Source organism: Prionailurus bengalensis, chromosome X (assembly GCF_016509475.1).
Source record: "Prionailurus bengalensis isolate Pbe53 chromosome X, Fcat_Pben_1.1_paternal_pri, whole genome shotgun sequence".
Lineage (NCBI taxonomy): Eukaryota > Metazoa > Chordata > Mammalia > Carnivora > Felidae > Prionailurus > Prionailurus bengalensis.
In genome coordinates this window covers 111,884,463-111,896,711 of record NC_057361.1, presented here as the reverse complement: position 1 = coordinate 111,896,711, position 12,249 = coordinate 111,884,463, and the positions used below count along the sequence as shown (strand labels likewise).

At 51.3% G+C, this 12,249-nt stretch overlaps 1 protein-coding gene across 1 annotated transcript; it reads left to right on the top strand.

Annotated features, from left to right (window-relative positions):
* The first annotated feature begins 3,747 nt into the window (after positions 1–3,747).
* LOC122477154 (collagen alpha-1(I) chain-like) lies at positions 3,748–11,836 on the top strand. Its single transcript, XM_043570023.1, has 10 exons — positions 3,748–3,819; positions 3,908–4,381; positions 4,836–4,925; positions 5,205–5,619; positions 5,767–5,881; positions 8,626–8,849; positions 9,490–9,785; positions 9,907–10,488; positions 10,675–10,820; positions 11,247–11,836. Exons 1-9 carry the CDS (start codon positions 3,748–3,750, stop codon positions 10,744–10,746), a joined length of 2,340 nt encoding a protein of 779 aa, XP_043425958.1. The 3' UTR covers positions 10,747–10,820; positions 11,247–11,836.
* Positions 11,837–12,249: the final 413 nt, after the last annotated feature.

The window sequence follows — 12,249 nt, the reverse complement described above, 5'->3', positions numbered from 1 at the left end:
TGAGGGTGCGAGGTAAAATTGTGCAAAGTGCCAAGAGATACCCATAGATAGACATGTCCGATCCCCTGGGAGCTTGTCATCTGCTAGGAAGAGACTCAGAGTAACTAACTTTATTAACGTGCTCGGACAGGGCAGGGCAGAGGCAGTTAACTCCACTCTGAGGTCATATGAGAAGGCTTCAAGGAGGAGGCGGCCTTTGAGTTGGGCCTGGAGGGATGAGGAAATAGGAAGAACAGACATCTCAGGCAGGGAAACACAAAGAAGGTGCGGCCGGAGGGGGGGGGGGGGGCACAACCAGAGGGGCAAATTGGAGCCAGGCTGAAGAGGGCCTTGAAGGCCACATTCAAGGGTTCCCTTTACTTGTGTGATTTTTGTGCCAAGGATTACATTTCTTACATTGCTTACATTTAGGCAGAATTGTGTTTTCAGAGTAGAACTTAGGGGACCCCTAGGAGGGGGGGCAAAACTCAGCTGGGAGATGAGTGGGGAGACTGAGAAGGTGACCTTGGTGACCCAGTGGCACAGATCGAGGGTTTGAACTAAGAGACAGGAGTGGAGGAGAAGGATTTGGTTTTCTTTTTCCTTTTTCATCTTCTTTTGGTCTCTCTTCTGCCCTGGCTCTCTCTCTCCCCCTCCTCCTCGTCTGTGGCCTAGGTATCCCCTGGGGACACTGGACTAAGAAAAATGCTGAGCCCTGGGTTTAGGGCAAATGCTAAAAATGAAAACTGGGTCTACACGTCCAGCTGTATTCCATGCCGATGGATGGGGCTCACTCTGCTCAGTAGCTACTACAAAATCCCACCCGATTTTAAACCCAAGACTTATTTTAGGAGACAGGAAGTGAAAAAAAAAATGACATTTTCCACCAGTCCTAGAACTTCTGCCTATTAAGTCTTTTTTTTTACTTTTTTATTTTTATTATAATGCCAGCAGTTACGTTACAGGGACAAGAAGGAGAGCTGCCTATGAGTCCTGGATCGTTCAGTGTTAACAGCTTTAATGTAAATGTTTCAGTTAGACATATTGACTTTTCCTCCTTCCCTATTTCAACAAAGTATTTCATGGTTTGGAAAACACATCTCGGTTTGAAACAAAGATAGCACCCCTTAGCACCCTTCAATTTCCTGTTCCCTCCTCCTCCCTCTGCCCAGCAAGATATTATTTGCCCCCAGGAGCGTTTTCCTTTATATAGCAAGATCCTAAAAGTGAAGTCATTCAGACTTGGCAGAGCTCTGTGCTTTTTTACGGGACCTCCTTGGTGCTGATCACTTTGGGGCTTTTAAAACTTTTTTTTGTATAAATGGAGCAACCAACTGTCCGAATGCACTTCAGCTTCCTGAACACAATCACGTTGGACATGTTGACATTGATCTATACTGGTTTCTTTCCCTTCTCTCTTTTTCAGAATCGGGTAAGACTCAAGGAAAGTGCTAGAAGTGTAAGGTTAGAAACTGATGATCATAACGTTTAGAGTGAAAGCAAGTGTCAAAACCTAGCCTGGGACTACACTTGAACTCCTATCCTTGCACATCGGAGATGGGTTTTCTATCTCCACATCCCTCTCATTGCACTTTGCTCTATCAGTTCATACGCTGCACAAAGTCATGCTCACTTGTAGGACAGTGACACTGTAGGGCCAGCATGGAGTAGCGAATGAGGCCACCCTGTGCCCCTTCATTGTGGCCTTCCTTCGCGCGAAGGTCCGATCATTTCTGTCATCTGAGACAGTCTTTGATTCAGTGGGCAAAAATCCAGGAATAATTAAGACAATAATAGTACACACCCAACAAGAAAAACATGCCGTGTTTAAAGAAGAAATCCCTGCAGCACTCAAGGCAGTGATTCTGCGTCTTTGAGGATGGAAAAGAGACCTTGAAATCAAAAGCAACAGCCATCAAGGATTTACTAAGCGCCTCTTTGGCAGAAAGGAAAAATGTACTAATTCATTCTACTTTTTCCTGGTGAGATCATGGGGGTGGGAGAAGTTTAAGATTTGAATTTTTCCCCCAAAGTTCGAAGTTTTGCAAAAAGCAATTTTTTTTTATCATAACTAATTTCATAAAGTGCAAGAATTACCAACTGGCCCTATCTTTTTTTGTTTAATCTGACAGATTACTGCTCGCTACTAGCCTTTGCTTGAACCCTGAAAAAAAAAGCCTTTACAAATAACACAGTAGAAGCTTCATAACACGATCCCGGTTGTTTTCTTTCTGTTAAATCTGTAACTCTATCCTGATTTTATCTCTCCGAAGACTTCTGGATATTTACAACATAAGGAAAGTCTTGTTTACCTAACTCAAGGCCTTCATGAAACACGTAATCGTAAGAGACATTTCTATTTAAAATGAACATGCCAAGATACAGACCTTTTCTTGACAACTCCTTTCTCTAGTACCTATTTCCAAACATCCATTCGCAATGGCTTTTCAGAAAACACTTTTCCAGAGATTACTCCAAATACCTTGTTGTGCGTAACTTCCTTGCTGAGTATCTCCAGTCTAGAGCTAATTTATTTTTCTCAGCTGCACTTTCAGACCCTTCAAAGCTATTGCTAAATTCCCCTCCCTCCGCTGACTCTAAGTATTTCTTAGCAAGGTAATCTCTGAATGTTTCATGGTAGACTCCAGGAAGAAAAAATATGTGCTATTTTCCTGAAAACCACTCGCTTGGAAACAGTCCTTTAGAGATGACAATAAACAGTGGCTGGTGTCCCTTTCGTTTTGGGGTCCCAGTGGCCCAGTGACACGTTGCCTCACTAGCGGTGGAGGGCCTCCCTGACGTGGGGCCCGGCCGCTGCTGAGTCGAGCAGGGTTCTAATCCCAGGACGAGTTTCTAAGCACTTCGGACGGAGGGCAATTTAAGTCCTGCGAGTTTGTCCAGTTGGGAAGGGCCTACTAAAATGAGAAGCCATTTGCAGAATTAGGGTTTGCTCCAGAGGTCCTAAGAAAACCTAAGAAAATCCTTGAGACATCATATTCGAAAAATATTTGAAGATTGTTCACTTGAGTAAATACTTAAGCCTGCCCTCCCTCACTTTCTGCGGCCTGGGGCCATGTTACTCACCCTCAAAGAATTCATCAATATTCAACTGGCTCTCTAATTTGCTGATGTAGCAAAGAGCGTTTAATAAAGAAAGCTGTTGCAATTTTTCTTTACAGGACGTGCCACAAACTCGACTTTTGTCTTAAGGTGCTGGAATCTTCTGCCCTGCTACTAATCTAGGTAGGAAAATAAATGCTTACATGCAGTTAGATCAACACAAGCAAATTTACCCACGAAGCCGAGCCTTAAAAGCCCAGAGAAGTCTTTCACCCCAAGGACACTGGAGCTTTATAAATGATCTGAGGATTTAGAAGCTTGCTCAGTCACGTCTGACGGACCGGCAAGCTTTCAGCCTGTCCACGAAGAGTTCTGAAGACTTTAATAGGGAAACTGTAGTTCAGTAATAAGTTTTTAGCGCCCACCGAAGCCGTACAAGTCACTGCAGTTTTAAAACCCTTCCTGAAAACCCAATCTTAGTCGTACAATCCTCTTGGATATTTTTTTTAAAGCCTTTGCAGACCCTGTTAGACTCCATTCTCCCTCCCCCCACCTCTAAAAAAAAAAAAAAAAAAAAAAAAAAAAAAAAAACAAGCCGCAGACACCGGCGAAAGGCCGCGCAGCACTTGCAACGCCTTGGGTCTGCGAGATCGCTCTGGCAAAGAAATTAAACTTTTTACATCAGACCTACAGAAACATGACAGTAAAATGCATGCGAGAGTTAAGGAGCTCAAGAAACTCGAGAGCCGAGCACGGTGGAATCCGTGGTTCTATTTCTGTGTACTGATTTCCTGCGTGCGTGTGTGTGCGTGCGTGTGTGTGCCACTGTTCCATTTTCTTTCCGCACCTGATTTTTTTTTTTTTCCAGCGCCCGCGCGCGCTCCTCCACCACCCCGCTCTCAGGCGCTGGACGCAGGCCGCGACAGCCTCGGCCTCCCTCGGGGAGTGCGGGGGACCCGGGCCGCGGCGGCGGTGTCAGCGCGCGGCTCTGCTCCCCGCGGCCCACTGCTCTCCTCGCTCGTCCGCGGCGCAGGCGGCCAGGCACGGCGGAGTCCACCCAGCCGGAGTGGGACCCGGGGTCGCCGAGAGCCGCCGGGGCGGCCCCGGTCCCAGCGATCGCGCCGGGCAGCATCTCGGCCGCGCGGTGCGCCTAGCCGCCCACCTGCCCCGAGGGCCCCGGGGCCCCAGCCCTCCTTCGTGCGGTGTCCCGGGCTGTGGCCGCCGCGGGCCGCGCTACCCACTGCCCTTCCCGTCCAGAGCCGGCTCGCTTGGAGTCCTGCTTGCTGGCGGATTTGTCCCACCCGGGACGGGCAGAGAGAAAGAAGCCGCGCTCATAGACAGCGTTTAGGCGCTACTTCATAAGGATGGCTCACAAAATGTTTATTTTGACACTTTGCAAATATGCAGAAAAGTTGAAAGAACAACAAGAGGAACGGTCTGTTTACCACCACCCCCCCTCCACCAACTTGGATATAACAACTGTTGCCCTATTGCAACACTTGCTTCCTCTGTGTGTGTGTGCGCGCGCGCGCGTGTGTTCGCTGCATCATTTGAAAATTGCAGACATTGTGACTTTTCACCTCTGCACTTCAGCGTGCATCTTCTAAGTGTAGGGACGTTCTCGTACTTGTCTTCATCCTTCTCACACCTAAGGAAATTAACTCTCCGTCCCGAACAGCACCCACAATAAGGGCTCTTCCCCTCCCGTATCCCCACTTCGTCTTAAAATCAGCTTCCCTTCTTGGAATGGGGCTTGGGTAGACAACTGCTCCCTCCCTCCGTGCTATGTCCCCCAGTGCGGACGGCCAGCCTGTTCGGGGATCCCCTCGTGCCAGGGGCCTCTCTCCCTGAGAGCTTGGCCAGACGGCGGGGGCCGGGTTGCCCCAGTAAGTCTGGACTCACTCGCGTGGGGAGAGCCTCACTCACGCGGTCCCAGACCCCCATCTCTTCCCCAAACCTTTTCAGGCACCCCCAGCGAGCTCAGCGCCGGGGGGGGGGGGGGGTCTTTGCTCAGCCACCTTACTCCCTTCCGGCAGCTCAGAGGGCACCGCGAGGGGACCGATGGGCGTGGGGCGGCGACCGTCTTGTCGGTCTCTGGGTGCGCGCTGCGCTACCTAGAGCCCCTGGCTTTGCCATTTTCCATACTCTTTCTTTTCTCCCTGAAGCCCGCTACTCGGCTCTGCATCGGCTACTCCGCGCGCCCAGTGCCCCCCTCGGCCCTTGGCGGCTGCGGGCCCAGGCTGTGGCGTCGAGCGCCCGCACACCCCCCCCCTCGCCGCTCCCCTCGCCCCCTCCCCCCCTTCCGCCCCCGGGCCGGGGAGAGGCGCGCGGGACGGGGAGGGGTTGGGGGGGGGTGGGAGCGTGAGCACCGCGTGGCCACGCCCCCGGAGCCGGCTTTTTCTAGGGCCGCTGCCGGAGGCTCTCCGCTGGCTCCCCGCTCGCCTCCCGTGCGTGCACAGCTCCGGCCCTCGCTCCGCTCCGCCTCCGCCACGCCGCTCTCCGAGCTTCGCCGAAGCCAGCGCGAGAGCGCGCCCTCAGCGCCGCCACCCCGGCTCCCGGCGCCCCGGTCCCCGTTGCTCGGTGCCCGGCCCCCGCGCCCCGCGACCTCGCGGTCTCCCAAGTCCCGGTCCTGCTCCCCGCCTGGCCCCGCTCTCTGTCTGTGTGCTCCCCCCACCCCCACCCCGTTCCTCCCTCTCTCTTTTGCTTGCTTGCTTGCTCGTTCGCTAGCTCTCAGACCAGGCGAAGCAGCTTCGCAGGAAAATCCCAGAAACCTTTGCAAAAAGCTGACAATGAAATTTAAGAAGTTCTTCGATTTCGGCGCCATTTTCGAGTGGAGCGAGAGGTGACATGCGATTTTTTTTAAAAGGGACTTGTTGGCTGGCGTCTTCCCCGCTAGTAACGTTGGTTACGGCAGACTGGAAAAAAAAAATCTGGTGACAATGCTGAAAAAGTTCAGTGTTGCTTTGGGGTTGTAAAGCGCGTTGTGGGCCAGGGTGCGGGTGAAACAGACCTTGAAAGTGTTTAGCACACGACTACGGCCGGGAAAATTCTTAGGAAACGGGCTGGAGAAAAGCTAACATGGAGGGGTGGGGAGAGCAAACCGAGTAGAGGGGCAGCGACCGACTGTCAGCCTCGCCAGGGTCGGGAGCCACCGGTTTTGACAGACTGTAAATGGACTTTTCGTGGCTCTTATATGCAAGCAGGAAAATATGTGTTAGAAAGAAATGTGGTTAATTTCGCATTGTCTTTTCCCAATTAAAACTTTCAAAGATGTTTAGTTTTCCCTGGAGGAAACTTGACATTAGGAAAGTTTGGCACGAACGCGCCAAGGGAAGGTACATCGTGTGTTTGGGGCGTGGGGAAGAAGGCATTTGCAAAATTAAGACAAAACGTTGTAAAATATGAACGGAAGAAGAGGCGTATTCTTTGGCTCTTAAATGATTTGGCCAAACACAGTTCAGTTCGTCAGGGGGTGGGGCTATGGGCCACTCGAAAGTATCGATTCTTTGTCTATTGTATCAGCGACTGACCATCTCCTGAAGTGACCAGACGCCTCTTTGTAATCTGTTTTCGTAAGTAAATTTCAGTCTAAAGGGAAATCTGTAAAGTAGGGGATCGAGGTGCCTCTTTAGGAATGTAAGTCGTTGTCCTGTCACTGGGAGAGAAGAAAGGGGTTAAGTGAAAGGTACAGATGAATTCAATTCCAGTGAGTTTGCAGAGCGATCTGGACGGGTCCTTCGCCTTTGACACCATTGCTATTTCGAATAAACTTTTGTTTTTCTAAGTAGTCAACTAAGGAAATGTTAAATTAGGGATGACTTTAACATCTGATGTGATGGTTCACATGTTTGTGTGGAACGTAAATATTTAATTGGGAGAGGGTTGTGGAGTTTCAAAATATAACTGTACATTTGCTAAACATGTTTTTCTTTCTTTTTAAGGGCAACCAAGGACGTTTTTCACCATTAATCCCAAAAGTCACTATAAGAGTTGTTTGTACATAACATAGCCAGAACAAGATGGAATTTAGAAACACTTAACTGTATGTCCCAATTGAGGGAGTGGAGTTACTATATTAATAACCGTGTTTACCATGACATAAGCAGTGTAACTGGTAACACTGGGTCTCTGTCTGGTGTTAGGAATGTTGTTGTTAGTCTGATTAAATACTCTGCTCATTTTATCAACTAATAAGTAGGACACGACATCCCTTGTACTGGTTCTGAAACACCGACGTGATTTTTAAATGAACCAAAACACTTAGCAGATTTGGTTGGATGCTTCAAGTGTCCGTTACTTGTATTGAAATGTATTTTAATTTGCAAACCCATTAGAGTTTTGTGGTGGCTTTGTTGTTTTAACTTTTAGGTGTGTGCTTGAGGTTACAGAGTAGTTTCTTCTCTGCTTAATTGACGATTTCGTTTAAAGGAGGGGGAGTGGGTGCCTTGTAACTTATTGCTGATGGGTGTCCATTTTAAGAAGGGGAAAAAGTGGTATCTAATGAGTTAATCATTAAGGAGTATGCACTGTGCCGGCCATTTCAGGACATGAAAGAGTTTCTGTGGAACTGCTTGACACAGGAAGGAGTGAATTGACATCAAGTATTTAAACTGCTTTGATTTATGTTTTGATAGGTGACATTGAAAGGTATAAATTATTTATAAATAACGTTGAATAGCCAGGTTTATACGTAAACATCCAGATATTTTATTTGGGGGCAGTTATCTCTCATTCTTTGGTGCCTCGAGGGAAGAGCTCAAAGCAGGGCGTTTGCTGCAAGAATGGGGCACTGGGGGGGTTAAAAAGGACCCCGGATGCTTGTATGGACCAGCTGTGTTTCCCAGCTCTCTTATGTGTTAGAATCAGCTGAAGCTGCCAGAGACATTTTGGTTATCACCTTTAATCAATAAGTGAAAAGTTTCTTTTTTTTTTAATGGGGACATTAAATGAGACTTACGGTTCATAGCCTGCAGCAGGAAGACGTTTCCCTAATACTTAAAAGCTGGCGAGAGTGACCCGGATATTGCCAAAGCGCCTCAATTTATTTTATCTTACTATTATTACTCTCAGAGGTAAGATTCTTTCCCACCTTCATTCCTGACTCCCACCCCTCTGATTTTCACCCTACACTTTTCCAAGATTCAGCCTCTGGGAAAAAAATACTGAGAGCCACACCCTTCGCTCCACCTGCCAGTCCTCGAAGTCACGCGGTGAAGTTCTAAAAAGTACGTCGATCTGGAATGACGTGTCTTAGTCCTGCGTTTTGCTTTGTTCCTCGCCTTCGGGCGGGACTTGACGGGGCTTCCTTCCAGTCATCATGTCTTTCTCCACCTGCAGGTACCCCAGAACGATCCCCCTTCGTTGACTCCGAGGGGATGCAGCAGCAATTCATGTTTTGAAGTGCTTTAAACGGTTCAAAACGTGAGGCGCTGCTATACCCCCTCGCGGGGAAGTTGGAAGGTTGGGTTCTGCTGGACGTGGGCTCCCGCGGGGCGCCCGCTCCCAAAGGCCAGTTCGGGAGCAGGTAGGTGGGCGGGGGCTTTGGTCTCTCTTCCTCTTCCCTCTACGCCTCTCCCCGCCCTCGAGGCCCCGCCATAGTCCGGGGAAAGGGCCAGGGCTGTGCGACGACTTCGGTGAGGGGGGTGGTCGAGGGCTGCGCGCAGGCGTTGAGCGCCGAGCAGGGACGCGGTGGCCCGCTCTCAGCCGTGCCCTAGCAGCGGGAACAGTACTGCAGTGGGCGATCGGTGCTCTGGAGTATTGTTTCTGCTGCCCGGGCAAGGCTGGGACTGCCGCACGGGCCCACCCGCCAGGTAAGTCCTAGTGCGGCGCCTGCCGTGTCCGCCCCGGGAGGAGCGAGCAGCTAGGCCCGGGACTAGCGCCTAGCGCGTTTGCTGTCCCTCAAACGGTTGCCCGTCTTTGAATACGTAAATGGCTGTGAAAGATGCTTCCTCGTAGCACCCCTTTCCCTGCCCAGGTAAAATGTAAACGATTGCAAAGATCCCTTCCCGATCACTTAGAATACCACCCACACGACAAAAAGGACTACCTTCAAGGCCCAACAAGTCAAGGAGGGCTGGATATTGGAAAAGGAGCCAGAGGTGGCAGGAAGGGCGACCCGCTGCAAGCAGTTCCCAGGCCACTCTGTGGCTCCTGGGAACCGGGCTCACATCCTGCATGTGGAGAGGGCTTTGGAGTGCAGGAAAGATTCACGTTTCCGCCCCTTCCCGACACCCTCTTTCCCTCCCGCCCCCTCCCCAGCTGTGTGGCGGGGACCTTCCTTGGGGTTCGGGCAACGACGGATCGGGGCGAGGCCTAGCATGCGGGTGGGAAGGCCCTGACCTGCCCGATCTGAGGCCTGCAGCAGAGCAAGGGCCGGAGGGGGGTGGCTCCGGGATGAGGCTGTGCGTTTTCTAGCTGCTTCTTGCCTCATCTCGCCAAATCTGGTCCCAGAATTCCACTCTGGAGGCGCTGCCCCAAGACCACCTTTGTCGCTCCAGGGGCCTCACAGAAAAGAGATTGTTACCCCGCTGGCAAGGTACCGGCTTGACACTTCCCAAGAAAACGGCAGCACCCGAGCTGTCGATCCAGGGGCCCTTCGTGCCTCCAAACTCCGACACTGCGGCTCGTTCGTGTCGCACAGCCATCGACCTCTAGAGCCACCTGCACCCCTCACAGGGGGTCCCGGTCGGCTAGGGGCGGGACAGAGCCGGGATAGCCGGCCTAGAGAAAAGACGGCTGATCCCCTGGTTGAGGCCTTACTTTATCTGTGAAAGCCACTAAAGCTGTGCAGGGCTTTTGACCTGGCGCACGGACAGGTAGAGGACAAAGGGAGGTGTGGCGTCCTCCCCACACTTTAGGTCCTCTTAGAAGAAACAAAACACCAAAAGCCCCCCTGGCGGGCGCGGGCTGCCTCGAACTGGCCTCGCGGGGGCCGGGGCCGGGGCCCTGGCAGTCCGGCAGATCTGCGGTGCGGGGAGGCCGGGGTTCCGGGGGGTTCCGGGCGGCCCCGAGCGAAGAGTCGGTCAGGCCCCGGCGCCCACGCGGCCGCGCTCCCAGACTCCCTTGCGCCTGGGGCGGGCGCGGGGCGCTTTGGGGCCCTTCCGGCCGCCGCGGCCCCTCGGGCTCCCCGGGGCGCAGCCACCCGGCCGCCCGGGCCCCGCCCGCTCGCCGCCGCCGGGGCCCCTCCGGCGCGCGGTCCCGGGGCCTGGCCGGCGAACGGGTTCCAGCGCCCGCCTTGCCTCTGCGCCCCCCGGGGGTCGGGGAGGCACCTCGCAGCGGCCTTCCAGCCTCTCACCGGCCTCCCTTCTCCCCCTCTCCCCGCTCTGTACGGGCGCCCCTCGGGCCAGGAGGAGGCCCGGTGGCAGCCGGCGCCCAGCCTCCCCCCCCCCCCCCCGGGAGGACGGTGCCCGCGCCTTCTGGCTCCCTCCGGTGGGCGCCCGCAGGACCCAGGTGAGCGGGTGGCCGGCGGGGAGCCGCGCGGGGCGGAGGGCGGGCGGGGGGGGGGGGCGTTGCCTTCCCGACGCCGGGCCTCCTCTCCATGCCCCCCCCAGGGGCCTCGAGGTCCAGGGCGTCCACTCCGCCCTCGGACTGCGCGGTGCCCTTTGCTGACTTAAAACATTCATCTCGCACCATTAGCCACGGGGTCCAAGTTGCAGTGTGCCTAGATTTTCCTCCAAGGACAAAAATGTGAATAAAGCAATATTTTAGTCAAACATTTCGGTGTTAATGAAGAAGATGGCAATTCGTTCCGGACTATAAATTCTCTTTAGCAACTCTCCAAGGTATTCTTTAAAATTGTTTTTTCAACACTGCTGAATGTGCATCATGACGTGTGGGAGACTTGTGTAAAGCGAATCAATTTATAGTGGGCTGATCCCTTGATCCAGTGTTACACCTTCAAGGAGGCACCTTTCCATTGTTTTCTCGGTTTTTTCCCAACACGTGTTATCTGTTAGTGAGGAAGCTCCGTGCACACAGCACTGTACTCAGTCTGTTAGGCAGACACGGCTCTCAAACTAGGAAAAGCCGAGTCTAGCTCTAAATTCAAAAATGGACATTAAGTTGTGGATTAAGATATACAGGTAGCTTTTATGATCTATAACTGAACATAATCTTAAGACAAATTTAATCACAGGAATTTTTTTTTGAAGGCATCCAGCATCTCCAGTTAGCAGTACTGACTTTTTTTTCCCCCCCCCCCAACAAAGGCACACTACGTCAACACTCTTGGCCGGGATCTGGACGCAGAAGACTCCTGTTTCAAGAAAATACAATCGTCTCTCAAAGTCTGTAATTTATATGCATTTTTAACTCACTAGGTATTGAAAACCACCCAAGTGTCCCACAACATGGGGTAAAATATAATCACTGAGTGTAATATTATACATCCCTTAAAAATGTTATTGGAAAATGTTTTATGATCTGTAAGACAAAATACCCTCTCCCACCATTTCTTTCTCCCTGCTGCTCCCCCATACCCACGCATCTTTGTTCCAACTGGCATGTTCAACTTGGTTTTCCCGCCAAATGAGTCAGTTATGATGGGAACGTCAATTGATTTGAACAGATGTGTGTCAGTGTTACTTGGGAAACTAGATGCCAATAACCAGGGCCACACAAAAAGGCAGTGGTTGCAACTCCGTACAAATTTATGCGGGCATGCAGACAAGGACTAAAGTGGAACCCCAAACAGGAAAACAGTTGGATACACTCCCGTGCTGAGAGATTGAATGATTGTATGCTGCTTTTGATTTCCTTTAATACAGGCAACTGTCCAATTAAAAAGACCTAAGAAGGACTCTGCAGTTCAAATTATTTTGCTGTTTTAAAACACCATACCTATGCAACCCTCGAGGCAGATGGGGCAGCAGATTCGTTTCTCCCGGATCCTGGGCCCTAGAGCTCGGGGCAACACTTGGAAAAAAGTGCTCCCACGCAGGTGGGAGTTCACTTCTACACAGCTTTGCCAAGAGACAGTGCAAGAGGAAAGTAAAAATAGGTTCAAAAAGCATTTTGGGGGCGGGGAGATCAATGAGTTTATTGATAGGCCTGAAAGACTTGAACCGAAGGCTATATCCAAGTTGGCATAAACTTTTAGAAATCTGTTTTCCCATTGGCCTGCAGCATAACTTAGCGTCATAGCCCTAAAATTTTATATATGCATATGTACTTTGAATGATTACATTAATCTTAAAAAACTATATATGTATA